General features: G+C 41.9%; 1 protein-coding gene across 1 annotated transcript; it reads right to left on the bottom strand.

Moving 5' to 3' along the window:
* Positions 1–7,759: 7,759 nt before the first annotated feature.
* Positions 7,760–20,184, bottom strand: LOC133917571 (fimbrin-5-like). The gene is made up of 14 exons (XM_062361451.1): positions 20,098–20,184; positions 19,829–20,002; positions 19,483–19,730; positions 19,203–19,374; positions 18,838–18,876; positions 18,632–18,706; positions 18,372–18,488; positions 18,071–18,282; positions 9,275–9,424; positions 8,999–9,198; positions 8,506–8,663; positions 8,329–8,425; positions 8,130–8,221; positions 7,760–7,954 (listed from the first exon to the last, which is right to left on the bottom strand). Exons 1-14 carry the CDS (start codon positions 20,182–20,184, stop codon positions 7,760–7,762), a joined length of 2,016 nt encoding a protein of 671 aa, XP_062217435.1.
* Positions 20,185–27,082: the final 6,898 nt, after the last annotated feature.

The raw sequence follows: 27,082 nt of genomic DNA, 5'->3' as shown, positions 1-27,082 counted from the left end.
CAACCTCGAAAGGAAAAGGGTTAAAAGAGACCATGTTCAAGTGTGATCGAGCCCATCAACCGAGACGTAGGATCCCCTTAAGGATTCGAACTTCGAGAACAACATCTTCGTCTCTCTATTCTTCGATTATTTCACATATTTGATTTACTTTAATTACAAGTTCATAAATTGCTTTGTGTTAATCCTAATATTTATATCTCATATAGGATTGCATCTTGTCACTTGCTCTAGAGTAGATTTAAATTTCATATTTAATTTTAGTCAGAATTTTAGCTTTGTAGGATATTTTTAGAAAAAAGGCATATTCACCCCCTCTAGGCCGCCATCTCGATCCTTCAATTGGTATTAGAGCCTAATCTCTTTAAATTAGGCTTAACCGTCTAGAGAAATCTAGGATGACAGGTAAGGAATGTTCTAGTGAAGGAGGAGCAAGAATTCCATATGATTACTCCACTAGTCCTTTCACACCTTCATATGTGCATGGTTTCTCCGGTAGAACAACATATTTTGATAGTACTCATTATGCATCATGGAAGCATAAGATGAAAATGCATTTGAAATCTATTAATTCTTCTATTTGATGTATAATGGAAAATGGCTATATTTTGCAGAACTCAAACAAGTCCACAGTTAAAGACGACACCAATGAACACAAGAATGCTCAAGCTGCAAATGCTATCTTTAGTGCTTTGAGTGAATATGAGTTCAATAGGGTTGCCGCACTTGAGAGTGAAAAACAAATTTGGGACAAGACTCCGCGACATACATGAAGGCACCTCAAGTGTCTGTGAGTTCAAGCTAGAGCTTCTCAAGAGTAAATTGGATCGATTCATCATGAGTGATGATGAAACCCCAAGTTAGAGTAAAATCACCTATATCTCCTAGTCAATGAGATCAAGGGGCTTGGAAGCAAGGAGATGACCGACAATTTCATTATCAAGAGGATGCTCTGAGCAATCACTCCAAGAAATGTCGCCTTGGTGGCCCTCATTCCTGAGTGAGATGACTTTGAGAAGCTAACACTTCATAACGTACTTGGAAGGATTCTAGCTCGTGACTTGATAGAATGAGATTCCAAGGAAGTCTATGATATCAATAATCCAAGTTCAAGCTCTAAGAAATAAAATCTTGCATTGATGGCTAGAAGAGAAGTTGAAGAAAGCACTAGTGAAGAAGAAAGTGAAGACCACCAAGAAAGAGAACAAATGACACTATATGTGAAGAAATTCAACAAGTTTCTCAAGAGGAGTGGCTTCAACAAAAAAAGTGGAAGAAATAAGACCTTCGGCAAGTCAAGGGGAAGACACTCAACAAGAATATGCTATGAGTGCGATGAACTAGGTCATTTTATCGCCGATCGCTCCAACAAGAAAAACAAGAACAAATGTGAGAAGAAATGGTACAACAAGGAAAAATACCACAATGAAGACAAGAGCTAACACTACAAGAAGAGCTACAAGGGTCAAGCTCATCTTGATCAAGAGTGGGACTCAAACGTCTCCTACACCGACTCCGATAAAGAAGAATGTATCGCCACAATTGCTCTTGCCACTTCACAAAAAATCAAGCCTCTATTCAAAGATTTAAGCGACAACAAGTCTCCCATTTGCCTCATGACAAAAGGGCATAAGGTATTACAACCAACTGAGCTTTCCAATGTTGATATATCTAGTGAGCATGATAGTGATAGTGATAGAGATGATGACTTGTTAGATCATCTAGATAAATTATCCTTGCGTAGTATATATGATTTACTTGAGACAATAGAGGGGTAAGAGGACACTATCGAAAAAGAAGAAGAATTGCTCATCTTTGAAAAAGATAGAGAAACCTTGAACTCGGGAGTGCTCTAGCTAAATAGAAGGTGAGATATGATAATTTATCTTTTTTTTTAGTTAGCTTAAGTTTCAAATACTAAAATTGAGAGCTCAAACAAGTCACTTCAAGAAAAGCTTTAACCGCTTGAACAAAGCAAATAAGTCTCTTGAAGTGGAAGTTGAAACTCTCAAGAGTGGTATCGCCCTCTCAAATGATGCAAATTGTCCCCCTAGTGTCTCAAATAAAATTGCTTGCTCTAGATTTAAAGATATCGATATTGATGTTTATGCTATTGACTCTAAATCTATGCAAACATTAGCAAGTCAAAATGAGAGGCTCAAGAGACTTCTTCAAAACATCTTTCTAAAATGTCATAAGGGTAGTAAGGCCCTCAAGGAAGTTTTTGGCTCTCAAAAGGACAATTTCAATCATGAAGGAATTGGATACACTCCACCCAAAAAGGAAAAGGGTAAGACTTGGGTGCAAATGGATCAACATCACGCTAAGTTCGTAAAGGCACAAAGTATCCAAAAGTTTATTTGTTCTTCTCATAGTACTTTTGATGCATCATATGTGCTTAAGAAAGATTGTTTTGGTAGGGTCTTTGCTAAAGATGCTGGCATTAGGAATAGAAATATTCATGTTGAGAAATCAATTTGGGTGCTTGAAAAGACAATGATGTCGCCTAGAGGGGGGGGGGGGTCTGAATACGTGTTTTAACAAAATTTTGACCCCTTTTACTATTTGGTATAAACTTGTAGCGAAAATAAACTAACAGATTTTTCACAAATGAAAAATCTAAATATGCTAGACCCAATTAATGCACAAACACCTTAAATAGGTGTGAAGGTTGCAATCATATGGTGACAAAGATTCTTTGAATCTAGCAAATGATATGCAAGACAATCCTAATTAAAAATTCTGAAAACATTGTTTACCGAAAGTTCCGAGTTTAATGTTCATTGGAAGTTTCGGGTTCAATCTGAAACTTTTGAGTTCAGACAGAGAAAGAGCTCAAAACTGAAATTAAAGTACGTCTAATGAGTTCTAGTTCAAACCAAATGAAGCCATGTGTTCTAAATGATAATTCCAAGTAGATCCATAGAGAACCTACAAATAATTTCACACGAACAAGTAAATCAAGCAAATATGCACAAACGAAAAGCAAGAACTTAAGAACAAAGAAACAAGATAGAAGACACACGATTTGTTTCCCGACACTTTCCCTAGAGGTTCCTACGTCTACATTGAGAGGCTCGGTCACACTTGAACCAGGTCTCTCTCAACCCTTTTTCTCACCAAGCTCGATCACACTTGAGCTTGAGTTTTCATTCTTGATTTTTCCCTTCCGGAGGCGACATCGAAGCCTTCATAAACTTCCTACGGCACACCACAACCTTGGGTGCTAGCCGCGACACCAAGCCACTTAGGAGCTTCAAGCTCCAAGAGTAACAAACACGACGATGAACTTCTTGCCGATGAACTCGAGTGCTCAAGAATAGAGTTTAGCTCACTTGCACTCAATCTTTCAATCTCTCAACTCAACTCACTTTTCTTCTCAAATCTCACACTAAATCGGAGTAGGAAGGAGTTCTTTTGGCTTTAGAATATTTTTCTTTTGTGCCCAAAGCAGCAGCCCCCTCAAAAGGGGTGAGAAGGTATTTATATCCAACCCCCCAAAACTAGCTGTTATGCCCAAAAATCAGTACAATTCAAAACTTCTGGATTCACCCGAAACCTCTAGGTTACATGAGCTAAACACAACAGAGGACCCCAACCTGGAACTTCCAAGTTAACCTGGAACTTCCAAGCGAACTAAAAGGTCCAAACCGAGCACTCTGCGTGGATCTCATCTGGAGGTTTTGGACAACCCGAAACTTCTGGATTCCACTCGGAGCTTCCGAGTTCAGACAATCAACCCGCTGAAAAACGACGATAACTTATGATCCTGAAGTCCAATTTTGGTGAATTTGGACTATACGAAAAACATATTCAGAGGGTTACATATCCTAACTGAATTAATGATCTCAAACACATTAGATCAAAACTAGGAACACTCAAAAACCTAATTCAGACACTTCCACACTTTCCGCACCGGACTCCTAAAGCGAACTCTCACTTTGGATTGGTTAGGAACTTTTGAGCACTGATACACGAAAATTAGCTCTATGTTGCATTTCTCTTAATAGTGTGGTATACCTATAATCACATTCAAATGTAAAACTCGTTTGTACCAATTTGAGCCTTTGAATACCTTCAAGTATCGCTTCCTTCTTTCAAACTTAGAGGGTTGCCAATTTTTATATCGTCTTCGCTCCATCTCTTCTTGATTGTTCATGTGATTGATGTGAATCACACATAGTTTCCCATAGCCTCACACGGTATTGATGCAAAGCTTTCACTTCCTCTTCACCACCACCTTGGTCCTTCGGTGTCAAGCCATTTGCTTGCCCTTCAATACCGAATGGTCCATCGTAACCGAGTCTTGCTTGCCCTTCATCATCTTACCATAGAAAATAACTTTGTATCCGACATTTTCAATGAATTCACTTTATCAAATATGGAGTTCAATCTTTGTTCTTCACTTTTGGTATATTGGATTTCAATTCAACTTATGCCTTTTATGGATCCTAACCCCCAACTCACTTTCAAGCACAAAACACATGAGTTAGTCCATAAAATATAATTGACAATTTTATATTTTAAGTTACTTGATATCTACAAGTAACTTAGCTTTCATGTTTATTGTCATTCTTCATATGGAACATAACTCCACTTATTTTCAAGCACATAGTACACAAGTTAGTCAATAAAACTCTACTGACAATAACATATCTTTATTTACTTGATCTCCATAAGTAACTTAGCCTTCATTCTTTGAGCTTTTTCTTTTTCTTATGAGCATCACTAAGATCTCAATGGTTTTGATGCAATTCTTTAAACTCATGACATTTCTCAACTAACTCATGCTTCATCATTTATGCATCTCCTATGGAATAACTTAATAATAATTCTCAACATAATTGTTAGTCCATATGTATTATTATTGGCTTACCCGAGCATCACTTAGAGCCCATTCATCTTGATGCATATCTCTTCTCTGTACATCACCTATGGAATAACCTACTAACAATTCTCAATATAATTTTTAATTCATATGTATTGTCATTAATTACCAAAACCACACATAAGGGCTAGATGCACTTTCAGTGCCTAAAGTGCTTAAAAAATGTGGGTACCTAAGAATATGGCATAATTTCTTTTAAAGGAATATACCTCCGGTGGAAGAAGTTAGGTGATCGATAGTAGTTGCACAAATCACATGACTGGAGAAAAGTCTATGGTCTCACATTTTGATCTAAGTGGATCACCACATGAGACCATTGTTTTTTAGAGACAATGGAAAATAAAAGGTAATGTGACTAAGATAAAGTGGATATCTCAAATAATCTTTTCATATCAAATGTTTTACTTGTTAAATCCTTGAATTATAATTTGTTATCCATCTCTTAACTTTGTGAAATATGATATAATTATTTATTTATAATGTGACGGTCTTTAGAAGGGATGATTCATCCTTAATCTCAAAGGTCAAATGAAAGATAAATTTTATCTTGTGGATTTTTTTATCGGATTAACTAACTTTGAGACTTGCTTGATGGCTAAGTCCGTCTTGGGTTGGTTATGGCACCATAGACTAACATATATTGGTATGAGGAATCTTAATAAATTTCTAAATAGCGAGCATATTTTAGGACTAACGGGTGTTAATTTTGACAAGGATATAGTTTGTAATACTTGTGAAGTGGAAAAACAAGTTGGAGCGCCACATCCTGCTAAGAACATCATGACGACAACAAGGCCTTTGGAATTACTTCACATGGATTTATTCGATCCTATTGCTTATATAAGCATCAACGGTAATAAATATGGCTTTGTAATTGTTGATTATTATTCCCGTTTCACTTGAGTATTCTTTTTGCATAAGGAGAGACTCAAAGAACATTAAAAAAATTTGCAAGAAGAGCCCAAAATGAGTTCAATTTGAAGATCAAGAATATTAAGAGTGATAATATGAGTGAATTCAAGAACACACAAATTGAATAATTTCTTGATGAGGAGGGGATCAAGCATAAATTCTTCGCACCTTACTCTCCTTGATAAAATGGCATGGCCTTAAGGAAGAACATAACACTTATTGAGATGACAAGAACAATGCTAGATGAGCATATGACCTTCGACCATTTTTAGGCGGAAGCCGTTAACACCGCTTGTCACGAAATCGAACCGGATATATCTTCATTGACTCTTGAAGAAGACTCCATATGAACTCCTCACCGGTAACAAGCCAAACATCTCTAAAATATGTTCATAACTTTAATAAACACATTAGTCCCTTAATCGTTTGTCATTAATTATCTAAAACTCACATAGGGGGCCTAGATGGACTTTCAGGCCTACAGGACGGCCAGAAGCTGGGTTTCCTGCTCCGGAGTGAGGTTTGCCTCGATCTGAAAGGTCTGGTTGGGGTGGACCATACCTGTTGGGACTTGCCTGACGTCCCCCTCCGGTCGTGGCCTTAGAGTGTCGTGGTGTCCAAGGTACTTGAAGGGGGGGGGGGTCTTCGAGAAGCCCTTCAACCACATTGTGGACTTGATGACTGTTGTTGGGTTAGGCTAAAGAGAGTCGGCCCCGCGGGATGCGGAGTTGGTCGAAGGCATGCACGAAGAGAAGATAATTGGAGCTTCCTCTGTCGATCAGCACTCTCCAGACTTTGACACTGGTGATGTCGACCGTGACAACTAGGGCATCAATGTAAGTTAACCCCACATAGCGTCGTCGAAGGCAAAGGTCACTAGGGCTACGGCCCATCCCTAGACTCGGTGGTGAACGCTAGTTGCCCCGACATGGTTGACCCCAGGCGTGTAGTCTCATCGCTGTTGCTTCGAGGAGCCACTAAAGGCTCCCCCCTGTTATGGCCAGGACCACTTGCTTGGCATGATCTTCCCCTTTGATATGTTGCACCATGGGTGGTGGAGGCGAAGGGGGCAGAGCTAGCGGAGGAGGGTTCGGTAAGGCTAGATGATCCACCTAGCGGCCCGTTGCGGGCCTACGGTCTCTGGGCCGCTCATCTTCGGTCCTATCTCCTACCAATGCCGCTCGAGGTACTCCTCTCGAAAGATTACAAGGACCTGGTAGTCCTCAATATTGTGGGCATATCCAATCCCGTGTAGAGTGCACCAGTACCCTTCTTCGAGTTGCCGGCTGAGGGCACACTGGCGCTTGGGGAAAGTGCCGATGCGTCCTCGGTCGTGCACCCTACCTCAAGGTGGGTTCGAAGCCCCTCACGCTTGGTCGATGTTGTGGATTTCATGTCGTTGGCGCTGTCGAGACCTGCGCCCTAGAGCCCTCAGCCTCGTCAAAGCCCCCTTTTGCTAGGGTAGACGGCAGGCCCAAGAGGACCCTACTTGCAAGGTTGGCCCTGCGGGCTTGACGGTGGATACATGTCGACTTGATTAATGGAGCTGTCATTATTTAGGTAGGCATGTGAGGTTAGGCCCGACCTGACCAAAAAGCAGACTCACGAGGCCCAAATTCAAGGCCCAGCGAGATGGTAATGAGATGCGTATGTGATGGGGTTGGACATTCTCCCTTCCTGTGTTGTGCTCCAAACATGATGTTTGATGTGGTAGCAGTCCAGCATATATTTTGGTTTTATTCTCGCGTTTCATTATACACTTTCCATCTCTTAGTTAGCTTACAAGCTTTAGCTGCGCAATCACGCACAATTCTACCTACTTGGCAAACTTGAGTTGATGGCATGCAAAGAATGAATCAAATAAATACCAAAACTTTCTTCTTTGCAGCTGTTGATTGTTTTTCCCTGGAGGTTTAGACAACCCCTGATGATAACCCAGTAACTTCACCGTGCAAATTCTCATCAAGTGGTCAGATTGGAGACGCCATCTTCGATGCCTCCTTCGAAATCCTCCTCTTCCTCCACTTCCTCTTCCTCCATAAGAGCATCACGTGACGCTGCACATTCTGACTGTCCAGGGCTTTGGTAAGGCCCTTGCCTCTGCAGGCTCCAGTACATGATGCTTGCAATAAGAGTGAGGATCATCTTTGGGTTTACCTGCCGCGGCAAAAAATGAAAAGCAGACATTAATGCCTGTTTTTCGGACGGAATGGACACCGAGCTAAGATCAGTGAGATGCCTGGTATATAAATTTTGTGCAAATTAACTAATGCTTTAGCTCTATGAACAGGTTAGTTTTACATGGAACCAAACTAAACTTTCCCACATTTACCTCCATTATGTCCTCAGGCAACAAGAAGACGGTGCACCCTAGTTTCCTAGCAACACTGATGATGTATGTTGCATTCAACTTCTTCTCCTCCTCTGCGATCAAAAAGCAAATGAAGAGAGATTCATGAAACAACAGAAGTTACTACAACGAAAAGTTAAATTGACTCATGAAGGGTGCAGATGGGAGCAGAGGTACGCACCGTCCTCCCCCTTTTTCACCAAGCTCCAGTCAACAACCCTGCTCTGCACAGCGCTTAGAAGCTCAAGGAAGAACACCCCATCTGCTATGCTCTTGTCCTAGAGAATCAACACAAGTGCTTAAGTCCACGAGTATGACACAATAGTTTGATTTAGCCAAATCAAGAAGGTTGATGAACCTTGAAGCTTTCGATACCGGACGTTTTGCCTGATTCCTTGACCTTATTATTAGCCCAAATCAGAATGCCAGCATCGGTTATCTCTTTCTCTTTAGAGTGGGATCTCAAGTTCTTTAGTAACTGTAGGATACTGGTCCTCATGAGTTGCCACAAGAAAGCTGGGAATAAGAAAATTTTCGAAGAAATATTAATGCTAGAAAAGAAAATCATTTAGGAACTCAAAATGTTTTCCCTCTTGGATGAAATAGCAGCTAATGATCACAAATATCCCTACGAAAACAAGCCCCATCCTATATATGTCCATGTTCTCTTTCTTATTTCCTTTTGGCAGATATATGTTACGACAGGTCCAGGTAAACCTTGATAGGGTAAATAACAAATTCTAGCCATGATAAGTAACAAAGTGAACAAGAGTGAAAAAAAGTTATGCGGAGCATAAAAGCAACAACTAGAATAAGATATCAAACAAGCTAATATAAACAGAGGTATTTACCTAGGATTAGTTTCTTATTTCCTTGCACAAAGTCATTTCCTGCTACATTTACCAGAGAAAATTTTAACTCCTTCCCGATTTTGATAACCTGGTTGCAGTTTTCCACCTTTCTAAACGGCATAATAATTGGTGGTTTAGATGCCTGCTTCCAGTTAACTGACCCAGGAGAAATTTTGTCAAGCACCTCTAGTAGGACCCATCTGCAAATGAACTTTTGGTATAGATAGCAAAATATATACCAAGAAAGGTTAAGTGGTACTTAGAGATGGGGCTTACCCAGTCCTAACATCCTCAAACAAATTGTTCACATAAGTTGGAATTCCAAGGCTGTTGATCCAAAGGCGAAATGCTCTCTCTTCCCTGGATGCTTCCACATCATCAGGAGTATCTTCAGCTGGAGCTACATTGCTGGTTGATAGGCCATTTCTGCACCAGTTTGTAATCATTCCAGATAAGATGCATTAGCAAAGGGGAAAATGCTGTTCATAGTTTATTGAGATATGATGAAGATTCACACTCTTTTTTTCGAGGAATTAAAATTTGATATTCAATGCATGGTGCAAGTGTTTTAGCAGTCCATGAAGATAATGCTACTCTATGGAAAACTAACTGGAAGATTAAAGTGGTCGAGACATCGCATGTATTTCAATTGAGTTTTTTCCTTAATTTGCACATTTAAATGATAATCTAGTTAATGATGGTCATCCATCCGTAGTGTACTATAAAACTTTCCCAAAAACTAAATGTAAGAAATTAAGAATAAAATTTTGCATGTCATGGCAATATTATACATTTTGACAATCCTCCCAAATGTAAAAGATAAATACTCCATGGTTACACCAATAATTTCCTTATTCATCAATGTTGAGCAGTGCATATGTTAAAAGAAAAGGAATAGGAACAGTTAGGCAGATAATGCAATTTGAAACCAAGTATGTCATTTGAAAAAATAGAGAAGATTTTTCATACTGCAGAGTGTTTGAAACAATACATTTCGGCAAGATCAAATTATTGTAATATTCCCTCCGTTCTGAAATAGATGTTGTTTTACAAAGTTAGCTTTGCTATTAAATAATTGTCTTTTTTAGGTGGTGTTTTCCTAAAGAGTTCCTGTTAAAAGCCATTGGAAGTTGGAGTTGAGTGAACGAGTGTGGTGGATTGGGTGCTATTAATTGGAAGTATTGGAAGTAGGAGCAATTAAGAGAGGTAAACATGTCAAAGGTGGAATAATTGATTGTAACCTTGTTCTGTGTGTTGGAGGTTAAAACAACATCCAAAAAAGAACAAAGGGCATATCTATGTTCGTAGTGAAGACATAGATACGAGGTATAATCTAAACTATAAATGAACGAGTTGAAAGAATCCTATGCACACCGTAGAAAATGTCCACGCTCAGATGTGTCAACATCCAACAAAACCAACAACCAAGATTTGTTTGATGGTTTTTCATTCAATCCAATGGCCGAGAATGAGTTGTCATCAACCATTGGAAATCCTATCTCCACCCCAACAAGCGACCACGGAACTACCTGAATCCTCGGATCTGAATCCAATGGCCGAGGTTGTGTTGTCCCTCCAACATTCCCTCACTTAATTGAGAAATCATTGATTTTCATTGTTTTGCTCTATTAAATTTGCTCCCATTAATCCCGGTTGTTAATTTCCTTCCAAAAAAGATCATGCAATCAACTGGAGATCAGACTTGGCCCCTAATCCCCCTAGATGTGGTCAGATTCCTATTAATTAATTTGGAATCACACGTAATTATCTCCTCACCTAATCAATTAGTCCATCAATTTAGAAACCATAGCCTCTAGGATTTCTTCCTTCATGCAATATCAATTTGGAAACTTCAGTCAATCAATTAGTTCCCGTAGACCTACACCACACCCTCCCCATATCAATACGGGTGCTTTTTTACCCACTCTACGCCTACCTCCTTCCCTCCACTAATCCAAACCAATGAGGAGCAACCTCCTCCGCATTGTCGCGTGTGCTCCATGGCCCTTCAAGGCCTAGAGCACCATTCCTCACGGCCACACCAACCCATCGCCACCCTGCTCAACCTCCCCTCTCAGGGTGGCGTCCCAATGCGCAGTGTTGTCCTCCTGTTCTTGTCACCACCAGCCAATAGCTAGCGAACAACACAACTCGAGGGGTATGTGTTCGTCTACGCCGAAGGGGAGATAGCAGTCGTCCGTGGTCACTTTGGCCCTGATGCCCTCCCGTCATCTGAAGGGGTCGATGCGGCGAAGTTCCACATCATGCTCACCTCAACGGCCCTAGAATTCATCCTCGACTCTAGCTAAACATGTATATGTGTTTTATTGACTAGAACATGTTTGACAGAACGCTTGGATGGCTAGAGTATGTGCATTTCTAATCCATCATTCTTTGGTTCATGGATATCTGAATTCTATGATTTATGTTTAGCTAATTAATTTCTATGATATGTCAATTGGCTCTAGATGCAAATAGACACTTTGCCAATATTTTAGTCAAAATGTGTTGGACAGAATGTTTGCATGTTGTTTATTTAATTTTGTTTACAGAACAAAGCACTATGAATTTTTTTAATAAATTACTTTTAGTAATGCTTGTACACGTGCATCCATTTACCAAGAAGATTCTTGGTGGTATAGAAGTATTGATATATTAACAATTGTTAATGACAGATTGACATGTGCCCATGTAAACTAAAATTCATATAACAATTCTCAGTGAGAAGGTAATCCAATTTACTTGTACTTTCTACTGATCATATATAACTCGCATATGGTCACCGAGGAAGGGATGAGACCTCGCATCACCAACAATGAGAGACAATTAGATGCATTAACAGAGAGTATCCGTTTATCATCTTTAAATATTGGTTCATTTAATCGTATTTATTCTCTCACCAATACACATGATATTTGAACTAGTCTTATTGAAATTCATAAAGGTACAAAGAATGTGCGTAATGAGAAATATCATGTGCTTGTTATTAAACTCAATAGCATCAAACAATTTATTCATAAAAGTGCTAATGATATGTATCCACGTTTGAATATTCTTGTCAAGGAGATCAATAAGTTAGGTTTTAAATTGATGATTATCAAGTGGTGAGAAGAATACTTCAAGCTCTTCTTTCAAAGTACAAGTTAATAGTTTCCATCATCTACGACAACAACGACATCAAGAAGATGACTCAAAGTCATGTGCTCGGTAAGATCACCGCCTATAAGATGACCATGAACATGGGGTAGAAGCTGCTTCCTCATCCGACGCTAAGAACCTTGCTCTCACAAGTAAGCAAGCACCATGCCCACACATGAAGACGAAGATGAGGAGGAAAGAGTAAGAGCCAAACTCAAGCAAAGATGATAGAGATTAAGATGAAGATGAAGAGAGCAATGAAGATGATGAACAAAGCACATCAAGTGATGAAGAAATTGATCCTAAAGTCGTCAAGCTCATCTCTCAATTGGAAAAGAACATCAAGAAGATCAATACCAAGATTGATCATCGAATATCCATTAAAGACTTGGTCAAAACTATTGATCACATCAAAAAGGAGAAGAAGACCAAGAGTAAAAGGGAGACAAGGGAAAGAGCCAAAGCATTTGGAAGCATGAGAAGATGGGTGAGTGAAGATGAAGATTCAAGCTCAAGTGATCAGAGCTTCGCCACCCACTCTTCCAAGAGAAGCTCTTCTTTAAGATCATCATCACGTAAGTCGTCATCACACAAGTATCTTATAACCAAAGGTATGAATAGTGATGTAAGTTATGATGAATCCGATGAAAATCCTCTCTCCTATAATGAACTCCTTCATTTGATCAATAAACAACAAAAAGGCCTTAAAAAATAATCTAAAGAATTTAATAAATTCAATGCCCTCAATAACATTCATGCTATATTTGTTTCTAATTATAAGCAAGTATTGAGCAAATTTAATTTGCTAAACAAGGAGAACGAAGAGCTTAAAGCAAATTTTAAGTGCAATGAATCTAATCTAAGGCCCCTTTAGAGCAATCTACCACTATTTAATTTTAATTCTAAGATAGATGCTTGCACTTCTTGTGATGATTTAATTGATTTATCTAGCTCATCACTTTGCAATGAGATATGTGTTGAAAATGTTCTTAAAAAACCATCTAATGAACTCATTGCACAAGAAAATGATGAGCTCAAGTAAGAAGTGAAAAAACTTAAGAAGGACTTAGCAAGATAAAAGGGCAAGACTCATGCCCGACCTCCTCAAGATAACCATGCTACCATGATGAAAAAGCTTGCAGAAAGGTCCATTGCAACATGTTTCAAATGTCATCAAGAAGGTCACAAGTCCTTCCAATGCAAACAAGTTAAGAAGGATATTAAGGAGAAGAAGAAGATCAGGAACCTCTCCAATAAGACCTCCAACATCTACATCAAACCTAACTATAAGATCAAGACCAAAAACAACCACTACAAGCTCAAGAATAAAAACAATGGTAGAGTGATTGCACATATGGTTGGAAGAAAAAACCAAAAGTGAAACCAACCCATTTGAATGCCTAAAGAAGTCATCATCAACACGAATGAGCTTCAATTGGTTTAAGTTCAAAAGAAAACTTGAAGCTCGAGGCGGCTATAAGGATATAGAGACTTGGCTTACAAAATAAAGTGAAGGTTTAAACAAAAAAGTCAAGTGTACAAGATTGAATGTATTAATGAAGATTATGATCATCATATATCCAAATCCCCATCCAAAGGTAATGACGTAATGGTAGCTAGACTTTTGTTCACGTTTTTGAACCATTATCTTATCTAGGATTACATGTGTATATTTCAATTTATTGCAATGCCTAGTATAGATTTTTATATGGTAAGTTGCTTGTGTTCCTTTCTTTCTTATGAGCAATCTATATGGTTTATTAGTTGTAAGTTTCTTTCATGGCACTAGTTTTCACAATTGATATATTTCATATGCTATGATACAATCTATAAGATAAATCTCTATTATTATTAATAGCAAGTGCATATATCTCGCAAGTATTCAACATTTGTATGTACACTTTTAGAGAAAGTATATCCTATAGGTTGTGATGTTGAGACTAACATGTGTTACTAAATGTATCTTTTGTAGTCTCATGGAGATATCAACAAGTCTTTAGAAGTATGCAATACTTAAATACTTTAATTAGTGTTATTGTTAATTTATTTCTACATTTAAACTACCTTCATGCATGATATGATTGAAACTTTCTGCATATACATATTGTCTAACTGTGCATATATTACTACATTCCTACAAATGGTATTCACAAGTAGGTCTTATTATATGTATGTACAAATAAATGAGAAGTTTAGATTATATCATGTGAGTTTCATAAATTATTTATATGTATGCACAAATAAATGAGAAGTTTAGATTATATCATGTGAGTTTCATGAATTATGATCCTTATTTGTCTTTTTCAATTGATATCAATACCTCATATTATTATAATTAGTATATCTTTTCAATTGGTATCATTTCATTGGATCATGATTTATGAAGCTCTCTCCTGTGCTCTAATATTTTTTCTCGAGTTCAACATATGTTTGTAGCTTTTTTTGAGATGTTGATAAAGGGGGAAAAGTTTGATGATCAAAGCAATAAGGAAGATACAAGATCCCTAGAAATGTCAAAGTTGACAAAGGGGGAAGAAGAAGATATAAGAAGCAATATGAAGCACCTAGATTGATAAAGGCGACAAGTTCTTGTATGAGTCGATTAAGGGGGATAGTGACAATGAAGAAAGAGAGAGCCACAACAAAGAGGGAATAAATGACAAGAACATGCATTCAAGTAATGTGGTAAGGTTTTGTACTCTTTACGATTGGTATTATTTATTATTTGCCACTTGTTTTAGTTGTGTTGTCATAAATCATTAAAAAAGGGGAGATTGTAGTAAAAATGACCCTGTTAGGTCATGATTGTGATTTTGATGATTAATGACAATATAGTCATTGAGACTAACATATTTGTCAAGAATATATGTTAGTAGGTCTCATAGATATAATACATCAAGAAGTCACCGTATCCGAGACAAAGTTTGATTGAATTGGAAAAGTCTTAGGAAGTTTTGCCTCATTGGATAGTCCAGTGCAGAGAAGTTTGCACTCACTGGAGCATTGTGTCTAGAGGCTCCTAACCTCACTGGATAATCTGGTGAGTAGGACATGAACTCACCAGAGTATTTCTGACAAAGGGGGAGAAAGCCGAGGACCTCACCGGATAGTCCGGTGATCTGCACTGGATAACACCAGAGTATTTCCTGTAGAGAAGAATGCAAGTGCAGAAGACTGAAGATCAACCTACCGGATGGTCTGGTGCTTTGTGTGTTGAACTCACCAGAGTATTTCTAACAAAGGGGGAGAAGGCTGATGCCGCACTGGATAGTTCGGTGATGAAGGGTATAAAGCACCGGAGTGTTTTTCTTGTAGAGGCGATTCCAAATGCTGAAGAATGAAGATCAACTCACCGGATAGTCTAGTGATCACAGAGATAGTTGCATTGGATCATTTTCAGGGAAAATAAGAGAAGGTTTAACTCACCGGATGATCCGGTGTGAATGGAATGAGCACCGGACGAATGCACCGGAGCATTTTACACAGAGAGACTATAGAGACTCGGATGGCTCAAGATAACTCACCGGAAGGTCCGGTGATGGATTTGAAGATACACCGGAGTGTCCGATGTTCACAGAGGCTAGTTTCAACGGCTAGTTTCTGAGGTTGTACTCACCGGATGATCCGGTGTTAGTACAATTGTTCTCACCAGATCATCCGGCGTTAACAGCTTTTCTGAACCGTTGGAAAAATGGCTAGTTGGCAGGTTTGAGGCTATAAATATCTCTCCACTTAGTCATTTGAAGGTATGTCATGCTGCTGGAGTCTAGAGAATCTCGTAGACACTTCAGAAGATATTCAAGCTACCAAAGTGCTTAAAGTGATCATCCAAAGCGATTAAGCACAAGATTAGAGTGTTTAGTGCTTATAGCCCTAGAGTGAGTTGTAGCTATATGTTATAGCTTGAAGAAGGGATCAAGAAGTGATCCTAGCTTGTACCAAGTGGTATACCAGTGTCTTGGAGTCTTAGTGACTCGCCGGTAACTTGAACCGGAATTGTTCTGACCCTCCGACTTGGTGTGGAGCGGCGGCAAGACACTTATACGAAGACGCGAAGTCCCTTGTTTTGGTGCTTCAAGCTCCGAAGTGATCGGAAGAGAAGCTATTTGTGAGACTTTGCCTTGTTTGTTTGGTGGCTCATCCGGCTTGAAGCTTTATCTTGGTGGCTTAGTGGCTCAAGAGTTATAATCAGGTGTCGGCCGGGAGTATATCATTGGTGGAGCTCCAACGTGAACTAAGGGTAGTATTTATATCATCGATACCATGGAATAAAAATCCTTTGTGCCGAGTTTGTTTTTCTACCTTATTTACGTTTGAACATTTATTTTCTTACAATTTACCTTGCTAGAATATGTTATAATTCTCTTGAGTGGTAGAGTAGACACACTAGATAAACCTAAAACACATTTAGATATAATTGAAATAAGTTTATCTTGTGAAGTTTTCGAAACTAATTAGTTTCTAAGTGTCTTAATTCACCCCCCTCTTATAACGTCACCGTTCCTCAGTTGGTATAAGTGCCATCAGGCTAGACAAGATGAATCATATATTTCTTCAATGAGATCATGCTCTCCGTGCTACCTTGCACTGACAGCCAAGAGTATGTGGCCATGGTCAAGCTCGTGAGGTCCATGGAGATCGCGTTGTTCCAGGTCGAGGTCGACAGTACGTGGATGTTGCTCATCACTTACTTGGAATGCTCTGTGGACTCCGTCATGCACTGTAAAGAGAGATTCTTGGCAATCGACTGCACCAGATAGATCTCCATCAGCAGCAACAGCATCGCCGCCGGTGCAACCCCAACCATAAAGCTGATGCCATCACTGCCGCCACCTGCGCAGCTCAACCATCGTAGTTACCTAGAATCAAACGGTGAGTTGCACATGGTCGACGCCATGGTGAAAAAGTTCCATAAGGCATGGCGCGTTACCTATAGCAGTGTGATCTACAAGTGTGATCTCTTGAATCGGAGGCCGGAGTGGTGCAGGGTGAACGACGTCAGTGACCAGACACTATTTGTGTCGAAGCATTTCAATGACAGCTTTAGTGGAACAAGCATCTCTAAGTACAAGAGGAATAACATCCACTTCTCTGAGCCTTTGTATGAGGATCAATATGACTTGGCCCATCATTTGTTGACCGTTGATATTGCTACATGCACATTGGACGTGATAACTTTTCACCAAAAGATGTAGGATTCCGAGGCTCTAGGTTGGATTCAATCGAATCTCTGAAAGGGAGGTACATGAATGTTGATTGAAGGTTTATATATTAGGGCCAGTGATTTAGACGTGTTTGGTTCATGACCGCAAGTGGCAACAAAATGTGTTGGATACACTATATTTGGGTAGTGTTACCTGGCACATGTTTCATTCAATTGGTGGTGCTATTTTCGTTGGTTGTAATGAGCTATTTGATTATCCTATATTTCAGAATTTGTGTTACTTCCTCCAGTCATAAATACTTATCATTTTTTATTTTTCACAGTCTTCGATGTACAACTTTGACCATTATTTTCTATTAGAATATAGTTATAGTATTTAATAAAAATATAATATTATAAAAGTATTTTTCAAGACAAATCTACACATGTAATTTTTATGTTTCAAAACTAAATATTTTGAAAACTATTAACGGTCAAAGTTTTAAAAGCTTAACCGAATCTTGGTCAAAGGAACAAGTATTTATGACCAGAGGAAGTATTACACAACTTGATTTGCTCTCAAAACATGTATCATCGTATTCGGTTACTTGATTTATGTTAACTCAGAATATAACAGGTGTCCGCATAATTCAGAAACCGTAGTTGTATAATTACTCGTGTGTGCCACAAGTGCACGGCTGCTAGTGCTAATAAATTGCTGAGCTTTCCTGTGAGTTCTTGCCAACCTACAGGACAGACATAGACAAGAAAGGCCGCTTCAATCTACTTACCTGTTCTGGAATATTTGAGCAACAAATGCCAAGTTGAGATTTGCTGAACCTTCAACAATATCCTTAGGTGTTACATATCTTGTACACTCGAGCTTTTCTGCTGTTTCAAGTACTTTCTTAGCCCTTTCCTTAGGATCTGTAGTTTCTATCATTGTTTTTGAGCTATGCTCGGGAGCAAGGGTGCTGAGAAGGTAAGCATACGCTTCACCATCCTGCATATCAACTATTCATAAGATACAGAACAACTAAATCATCCAAAGATATTAAAGCATAATATCCAGGTCAACTAAGATATACATACCTTCACATCAGTAGAGAAATTTGTTACAGTTTTTTTATACCCTGCTTTCTTGAGATGGAAGTTCATCCATTTGAGCAGCATCTTATCTGGTGCTAAGGTGACCAGCTCCTCTACCTCCTATACAGCATCATGGCAACATCAATTAGCCAGATTTTGTGAGTGAAACAAATTAAACATGATTAAACTCTTGTAAAATGATCACGTATTCTGATAATTGTTTCTGCACATGCATGCACATTCAAATTCTTGATAATTCAAACCTTGCCATTATTATCAGCCACCAACTCCATCAACTGAGGTGTTTTCTTTAGATTCAGATCAGCCAGTAGTTGTATCTGAGACAAGGACAATGAAATAAATTGTGAACAACTGTATTTACTGGAAAATGATGAAGCAATCACCAAAAAGTATAGTGCTGAAATTTTCTTTAGTAATTAATATAGCAATGTTGTTATAGCACACGCACCTTTATGATCTGGGATAACAGACCAAGAACTAGATGAGGCTGCAAAGAAGCATAAGATATTTTAGCTCCTAAAGTGATGTAAATTGATTGAATAATAATGAATTGACTACCAAAGTGATAATGTGTATCCTTTCGTTAATAAAAAAAAAACTTTTGCTAAGATCATCAACAAGGAATACTCCTGGAACTTTCATTTGAAAAATTTCACAGTTGCCTACAATGTATTTCAAGACATACACAGACTAGTCAAGAATATCTTCTTATATATTTGTCATTCCAAACTTGACTTGTTGTTTTTACTAGTTAGATAGGAAAAGAATGGGGAATAAAATCATAATTCATGCAACATTAACATAAATACATACTCTAGCTTCAATCAAATCCTGTGTTCCAATGTTAACAACAGTGCAGCCAATGGCCTTTGCAGAGTTAAGACCAAGGGTATGGTTCTCGTTCCTCTCCCATGGATTGAGATCCTTCTTTGTATTGATTGCTCTCTCATCGATTGTGCCCGGAACAGCAACATTGATCAACTTGCTGGTTCATTACAAGATAAAGGGACAAGCCTTAGCGTATCATCAACAAAAATCAATATGATGAAATAACATAGTAAATGAACAGAATGGAGCACTGCTGAGAACTCACCAAAGTAGCACACCATCCCGAACAAGGTTAAATAACCCGTTCGATGCCGGATCCAATGGCAAGAAATTCTTGAGAAAAGGATCCTCGCCAAGAAAATTATTGATATGATTCACATAGGAAGTTTTTTCAGACTCGTTAATAACGTGCAAGAGAGTAGTGGTGGAGGCTTTCAAAAATGACACAGATCCTTTCAATTTCTTTTTGCCTCCATTTTTGCTGGTCACCTTTGCTTGAACATTTAAGTACTCCTAACAAATTGCAAGATTGCATCACTAAACAAGATTCTTTTCCTATGTGAGTGAAAAGTTAAAATCACTGGTTGGTATGCAGAAATGATCCATTGTACCTTAAGAAAAGACTCAAATTCAATTGGTTGGCTCATATCAGGATAGCTCTCGCTCAAAAACTTGCTGACCTCTTCCTCAGATAGAACCTCATGGATGCCCCTAAGTTTCTCCATCACCGGGGGCAAATCTTTTATGGTTACATGATCGGCACCTGGTTTCTTCGCAGACAAAAACTATTGCAGCAAAGCGTAAGAGGTAGCAATGTGATTGCACGGCTATGAAACATGAGAATTTTATGCCATGAATGAAAAGTGCTCCGGATGCTTACTTTTGTTTTCAGGGTCCGGAGCTGCACTTGGGTGAACTGGCTCTGCAGCCATGGATCGGAGACAAGAACACCAAAGAAGCTAGACATTGCCTTCGAGTTTGAAGGATACGACTAGTTCTTATCACACAATTCTTTCTTGCACTTGGGCAAATGTCTACCTCATCACAAAATTCTTTCTTGCACCCACCAGTTCCTCAACTACTGGCGATCTATAGTTGCCATTACCCTTCCATCGATTCGTTCGCAATGTTGGCACTGAATACATCAAGCAAAGAAGAGCCAGAACGAGGAGCGGATTGAATGGACACCTGCAACACCCACGACAAGAACAAGAGAACAAATCATCACCAACCTTTCCGAGGGGCTGGCTAAAATTACAAACTTTTTTTCTTTCCCTATTCCTACTCGTTCGCCCAGACCTCAAATCACTCGCTCCACACGGATCGCTTCCGCGCAGGCCCCAAGAATCGTGGGGGAGCGGACGTGTTGTTGGATTGCAGACAGCCATGCGAAGCAACGAGCTAAAATTTTGGGAGAGAGGAAGCTGAAAAGGTGCCCTTTTTTTGCCCCGCAGCAAACGCATCGCCTCCCCAAACTTAGAAGCTGAACCTTCACCTTGGAACTTTTCTGCCATGGAGGACGGCGGCCTGATCGATGCTTGCGGTGCATATGATTAACACCAAATTAGTCGATGGTTTTTTTTAAGGAGCTCGATTTTTTTCTTGGAGAAGAATGGATTAGGGGCCTGATTTGTTTGTACCCAGCGGCATGGCATCGTGCGAGATTTTTAATTTTTATATTTTTATCTAATATTTAAATAAATAGATTCCTGATGGTAAGATTTATAGAAATAGGCCCTACCGTCTCTGAAAGGGTTGCAGTCCTTTTAAAGGACGGTTAAGATGCTACGGTAGCAACGTCACCCCTTACCGTCCTCTCAGAGGACGGGTAGGGTACTCCTCCATAGCCGCCCCCCTTACTGCCCTCTAAGACGTTGAGTACAAACCTTCGCTTCCTCAAAGGCCAGTGGCCTCAATAGCGTTGAGTACAAACCTCCGCTACCTGGAAGGCCAATTGCCTCGGTATCATCGAGTTCAAACCTCCGCTACCTCGAAGGCCAGTGGCCTCAGTAGCGTCGAGTGCAAACCTCCACTATTGAGTGTAAAAACCTATGCTACCTTGAAGGCCAGTGGCCTCAGTAGCATCGAGTGTACAAACCTCTGCTACCTCGAAGGCCAGCGGCCTCGGTAGCATCGAGTGTACATACCTCTGCTACCTCGAAGGCTAGCGGCCTTGGTAGCGTCGAGTGTACAAAATTCTACTACCTCGAGGGCCAGTGGCCTTGATAGCGTCGAGTACAAACCTCCGCTACCTCGAAGGCCAGTGGCCTCGGTACTGTCAAGTGTACAGACCTTTGCTACCTTGGAGGCCAACGGCCTCAGTATCGTCGAGTGTACAAACTTTTGCTAACTCAAAGGCTGTAGGCCTCCGTACCATCGATCACTAATGTGATGTTTGTCACTCTATTTGCATCTATGACACCTAAGCACCCCTCTAGTCGCACCCTTTGGTCGTTACTGCCCGCATCATGTGAGGGGGCCGGGAAAGGGGAAGCTTCTGGAGTGTAGGTACGAGTAGTTATAAAAGGCGAGAAGGGAACCAAAGCCAACACATCACTATCTTATTTATATAATAAGTGCAAAAATGGCACTCGGTAATGTGCCTTACAATCAATCCAGTCCTAACAAACGAGCTAGGCTGTGTCGCCCTCCCGAAGTACGACGAGGCACGAAGGGCTGTCTCCACCCTCCGGGGCCTCCAACCCCATGACCTAGTCGGCACATCGGGCGATGTCGTGCATACCCTTGACGCAAAGACCTCATGCCAAAGATGGAGTCTCCTGGAGCCTGAGAAGGCGAGGCTTCCACCTGAAAGGGGTAGGAGTCGAAGGCTAAGAAATCAAACTCCCCCGATGACGATGAGTCCTCCACGGCCTCCGCATCCTCCATCCTCAAGACTATCAGATGGCAACATTTTGTTAGGGTCTTGTGGGAGAACAAAATGCCAAGAGTCACGTGGGCCAATAGCCTCAAAAACCCTCTATCACTCATCTACCCTTATGGAATCTGGGCTAGCCTCCGAAGTATAAGCGGAAGGGTCTTCTAGCTCCTCCTTAACCAAGATGTCAGCGGCCACCTCTAGGTCCACACATCCTTGGGAATTGTGAGGTAGAACAAAGCGCTCCCACCGTAGGAGAGGTAGCGCGGGCCCTCCTCACGCTTCGGGTTGCCAAACATGTATGCGCAAATCCTTCTCAAAGGTTAGCTATGTGGCACGCATATTCTAGCATGACACACTGATAAATAGAAAAGCACAAAGGAGATGTAGCCCTCCAAAGTAGGCAAACAAAGTCAAAATATATGAAGCGGGAAAGCCGAGTCAACACACTCGGTCTCTGGCCCCCCACAGGAAAAGGAGAGAAATAGAAATGCAAGGCCTACTCAGAGCGACACCTCCAACCACTGATCCTGCGGAGTGTCGCTTGCGAGTGACAGTGTTCCCGTGGAGCAATATCCGAACAAGGAGGCAGGCTAGATGAGCAGGTGTCCTGCGGTGGCGGTGTTGCATGTGAGGAGGTCTCCAAGAACGAAGCCTAACCTCTTGTAGAGGGGGGTCCGAACAGGGAGCTTCTTGAGCACTTGACTTCACGCGATCTACTATAAAATGTAGAGTCGTGGGTTTGCCATGCTTTGTCCATACCCCCTGGCGGAAGTTGTCTAAGGCTATGTGGTCTTCGCTGGAGGCACCTCAAGTCGGAGGTCCTTAGCCACAAAGTCTGGAGCTGGCTGCTCCATCACTTCAAAGTGGCTGCACCCCGTGCGGTGTAGCAGCACCAATCGAAACACTTAGATCACATGGACGCTAGAGCTAGCATAGGCCTCGGCAGTGCTAGCCATCACCCCGGTTGCGGCTCGGAGCCAGTGGAGTGTTAAGGCTAGAATCTCCAGGACGGATGGCAATGATGGGCCCTTGACCCTGAGGCATGAGCCTTCTCGATGGCATGGGCCGCCTTCGTCATGCAATCAGCCAGCCCTTGGCACTTCGTGCGCAGCGCTTCCTCCACTGCCTGGGATGCCCCCCCCTCGCTATTGCTAGATTACGACCACCATAATTTGGAGGTCCCGAGCTTCTCCTTCTGCAGCGATCCGTCTCACAATGGTCTGGCCGATAGATGCCTCTTCAACTCAGTGGGCTTCGGTAGCCTCATGAGTCGCAGCCTCCGCTCGTTCCTAACGCATATCATCTCTTCCTACAGATGGCCCTCCACAGCCTTCGCTCACCTCTCTACCTCCTCTAGGGCATGACAGAGCCCTACCATCTCCTCACAAGCCTTGTTCTGGGCAGCCACAAGGGCCCAACGCTATGAACAGCCTAGCACCGTTGCTAGGAGCAGTTGCTGCAAAGCACAATGAGGGAGAGATAAGGATTAGTAACTCGAAGGTTGGAACCAGGAAAGCTTCATCTAACTAACATACCTACGAGGCCACTACGTCTAGACATGCTACCATCTCCTTCGGGGGCCTTCGAGCTAGGAAGACACTCAACGCCTCCGAACGGAGCACGAAGTCATCCAGAGTCAGGGCCTCAAAGCTCAATCCCTACTCTAGGACTACAGAGACCGGCACCATGGAGGGTCTGGCCCCCAAGCCCCATCTACAAGAGCCAGATCATGGCCCAGAGGGACGCCCCAAGGCAATGAAGTTGTCACCTCCAAAGTGGCTGCCTCATGTATCTCTAGAGGAATCGACGGGTCCTCGGAGGAAGCCAAAACCTCCAGCACGGGGGACGAGGTCCGATCTATTTTGACGGCCCCTGTAAAAATGGAAAAACACAAAGGTCATGATACTTAAGCACCGGTGCAGTGGGTTACCAAATGACGCCTCACCCATGCGGCTGGTCACAGTGGTAACAAGGCTCGTGTCGTTCCCGTCATCGAAGGGGTCATCTTCCCCATGTCACATAGTCATCAAGGGAGGCCTTGCACCCCCTCCACGTTGGCCATGGCCTGCTGGGTTCGGGAAGATTGGATCCTTTCCCGGGCCACCAACTCCGGCCTAGGACACATCCTCAGTCATGTCGCCCATACCTCTAAAGTCCTCCGCACATCTCTGACACTTCGTCCCATTGAATTCCGCCTTGGAGGACTCGACCGTCAAGGTAGCACATGAGGCAGAAGGGCCAACTGGTGGTCAAGTCTTGAGTAGGATCGTGATAATCGCAGAGGCTGTGGCACTTGAGGCCCCGCACCCTTGTTTTTTGGTGACCCAAGGCTCCGCTGGGTCTGGCACACTGAAGTCGCGATTATGAGGCGGGAGCAGACGAGGTTGTGCCGATCCTAGCTCCCAACCAACTCCAGTTGGTTGTCCTGCTCTACAACAGAGGGTTGGTCGAGGAATTAGTCCACGATCTCGCCCCCGTGGTCCAATGCAAAGCACCTATCTGAAAGTAAAAGGTGTCTCACATCTGTGGATTCAATGCTAGAAAAAGGGAGGATTCACCAGAAGCGACGGTGGGCCCGGTGTACGCGTTCGGCTCACCCTCCTCACCTTGATCGAAGGTGTGGTACCAATCCATCCTAAGGGGCCAAATCCGCAGCATCGTGAACTCCTCCATGAGATCATGCATGCTCATCATTTGGTCCACCATCCGGAGGAATGCCACCCTCAAAACAAGCTGGGCCCTAGGAAGGTCCACCGTAGTTCGGATGTAATGAATGTCCCAGTTAGTGGAGCAAAGGGGGGATCCGAAGCCCACATCATAATAGAACCACCCCTTCGGCCACCTAGTATACCACCAATCGATGATGGCCTTTGCCAGAAATGCGTCCTGATACTCCTACCGGAGCTAGAAGTTCAAGCTGTTGAAGTTGAGGGCCTTCGTCTCTCTGTCCTCCATCTGGTCTTTAGTTGGTAGCTTGCTTCATGGATGGTGGCAAAGAGCTCTGCTCGTCCCTCATAGCCCTCCGCCTGTATAGCCCATTCGAAGATAGCCAGGTGGACAATAGTGTTCGCTAAAAGTTGAGGGAGCTCCACATAGAAATGGCAAAGCACCCCTTTGAGAAGCGGCACTGTTGGGAAGTCGAGGGCTGCGTTAGAGAAGGCCTTAGAAACCACGGTTTCATGGCCCTACTGTGCCAAGATCAGCACCTACCTCGAGGCTCGGGTGACGATCTAGAGGAGATCTTTCCCTCCTCGACCATCCGGTTGAGCTCGACCTCGGTGACGGTTGATGCCCCCAGCGCACTAGTTTTAGAGGGGGTGCTTCTTACTAGCTTGATGGAGCACCATGCCCAGTAGTGGCTGGGCAACTGTGGAGGAATCACCACCGTAAAGGTTTCGGCTTACACATGAGCACTAATAGCCCCGCCCGCCTATGGCTCACCCACATTGGCGGCGACAGTGGAAGCCGATCCTACCTGGTGGGCGGTGGTGGCGGCTGAGGTCGCTGACACAGCAACGAGATTCTCGAATGTCGCGTGACCCCTCCCCCCCCACTGGGGAGCTGATTCTGCCGCACACGCCTGAGGGAGTCATGAGGTCCTTAGATACAGCGAGGAGCACTCGTCGGCGAGGGAGGTTGGGAGTGTTAGGGCCAGTGGGTGCGGGTGCAAGAGTAAGGCCAGAAAAGAGCAAGAACACCAGATAAATTCACCGCTCAATCGAAACCCTACTTTATAAGACAGGGGAGCACTACTACAGAACCGGGCATATATGTCAGCCCATCAATGTCGATTCTTTACGGGTCAGCAGAGATGGGGCATCACTGCTAGTGCGTAGGCTGCATGGAAAAAACTATCTATCATGGCTTATGAACTGATAGTGATTCGATAGTGATAAGGGGAATCACTGTCAGCCAGTGGCTTGAGTGGCAGTGATGCCCAATAGCCTCATCATTGCCGACTTAAGCCACCGACCGGCAATGATAGTTGCACATCACTGCCGACTGGTGGGATGAGCCGGTAGTGATGTGTACAGTATAAAACAGTGGTCCTCCCCCAAGCCCGAGCATAGCATCGTCCCTAATGACCTTCATCGCTTCACCACTTCTAAGCCCTCTCCGTTCAATTCCATTGCTTGGCGAGCTTCACAGTGTCATACCCAATCTTTTGCGCGCACTAGTTTGATCATAGCTGGTCATTGGCCCAGTGCTCCGCCGGCCTCCACCGCAAGCTCGCCCACCTCGCCGACGAACTTCGGGCCATGAGCCACCTCTGCCTAAGCCGAACGCATGACGAGCTTCACTGTGGTCCAGGGAACCTCGCCACTCCCTTCCCTTCCACTCTCTCCCTCTCCAGCGTGTCGCCACCGTCGGCCTTGCTCCGCCGCCCTCCATGGTCGCTGCTAGCCGTGCTTACCGCTAACCCCTCAAACGAGTTCGCCATAGTGAGTTGAGCATTTTGGTACCCCTCCCTAGCCATGCTCTGCTGCCGTTCTCCGTTGGCAATCGGTCAAAGTAGAAAAATCCAAAAAATGCAAAAGGAATATTAGTTGTATTGATAAATCAACTGAAATAATCTATAATTTGTAGAAAAATATCTAGAGCTCAGAAAAATATGAAACTAAATTTGTTAGTTTTGTTTTGTCATGATCTACAAGATAAAAATACACGAATGCATGAAATGTCCACTGAAATACCTCTATTTCATTATATATTGTAACTTGTTAATCCATAATTAAATCTTGAAATATCCAAAATTGTTCAATCCAACTTTGTTAATCTTATTTTGTCATGCTCTGTATAGGAAAACTATATTTCAATCATGAAATGCTTGTTTAGCACTAATTCTTTGTTAATCTTAATTAAGCCTTTTAAACTTGATTAATTTCTACAGAAATTAATAAAAATCATAAAATGTGAAACTAATTTTTTTAGGTCTTCTTTATGTATACCTTACACAATAAAAATACCTTTTGCCATGTTGAGT

Source organism: Phragmites australis, chromosome 5, assembly GCF_958298935.1.
Source record: "Phragmites australis chromosome 5, lpPhrAust1.1, whole genome shotgun sequence".
NCBI classification, from domain to species: Eukaryota; Viridiplantae; Streptophyta; class Magnoliopsida; order Poales; family Poaceae; genus Phragmites; species Phragmites australis.
Note: the sequence above shows the minus strand (reverse complement) of the source record. Positions and strands in the feature narration are given on the sequence as shown.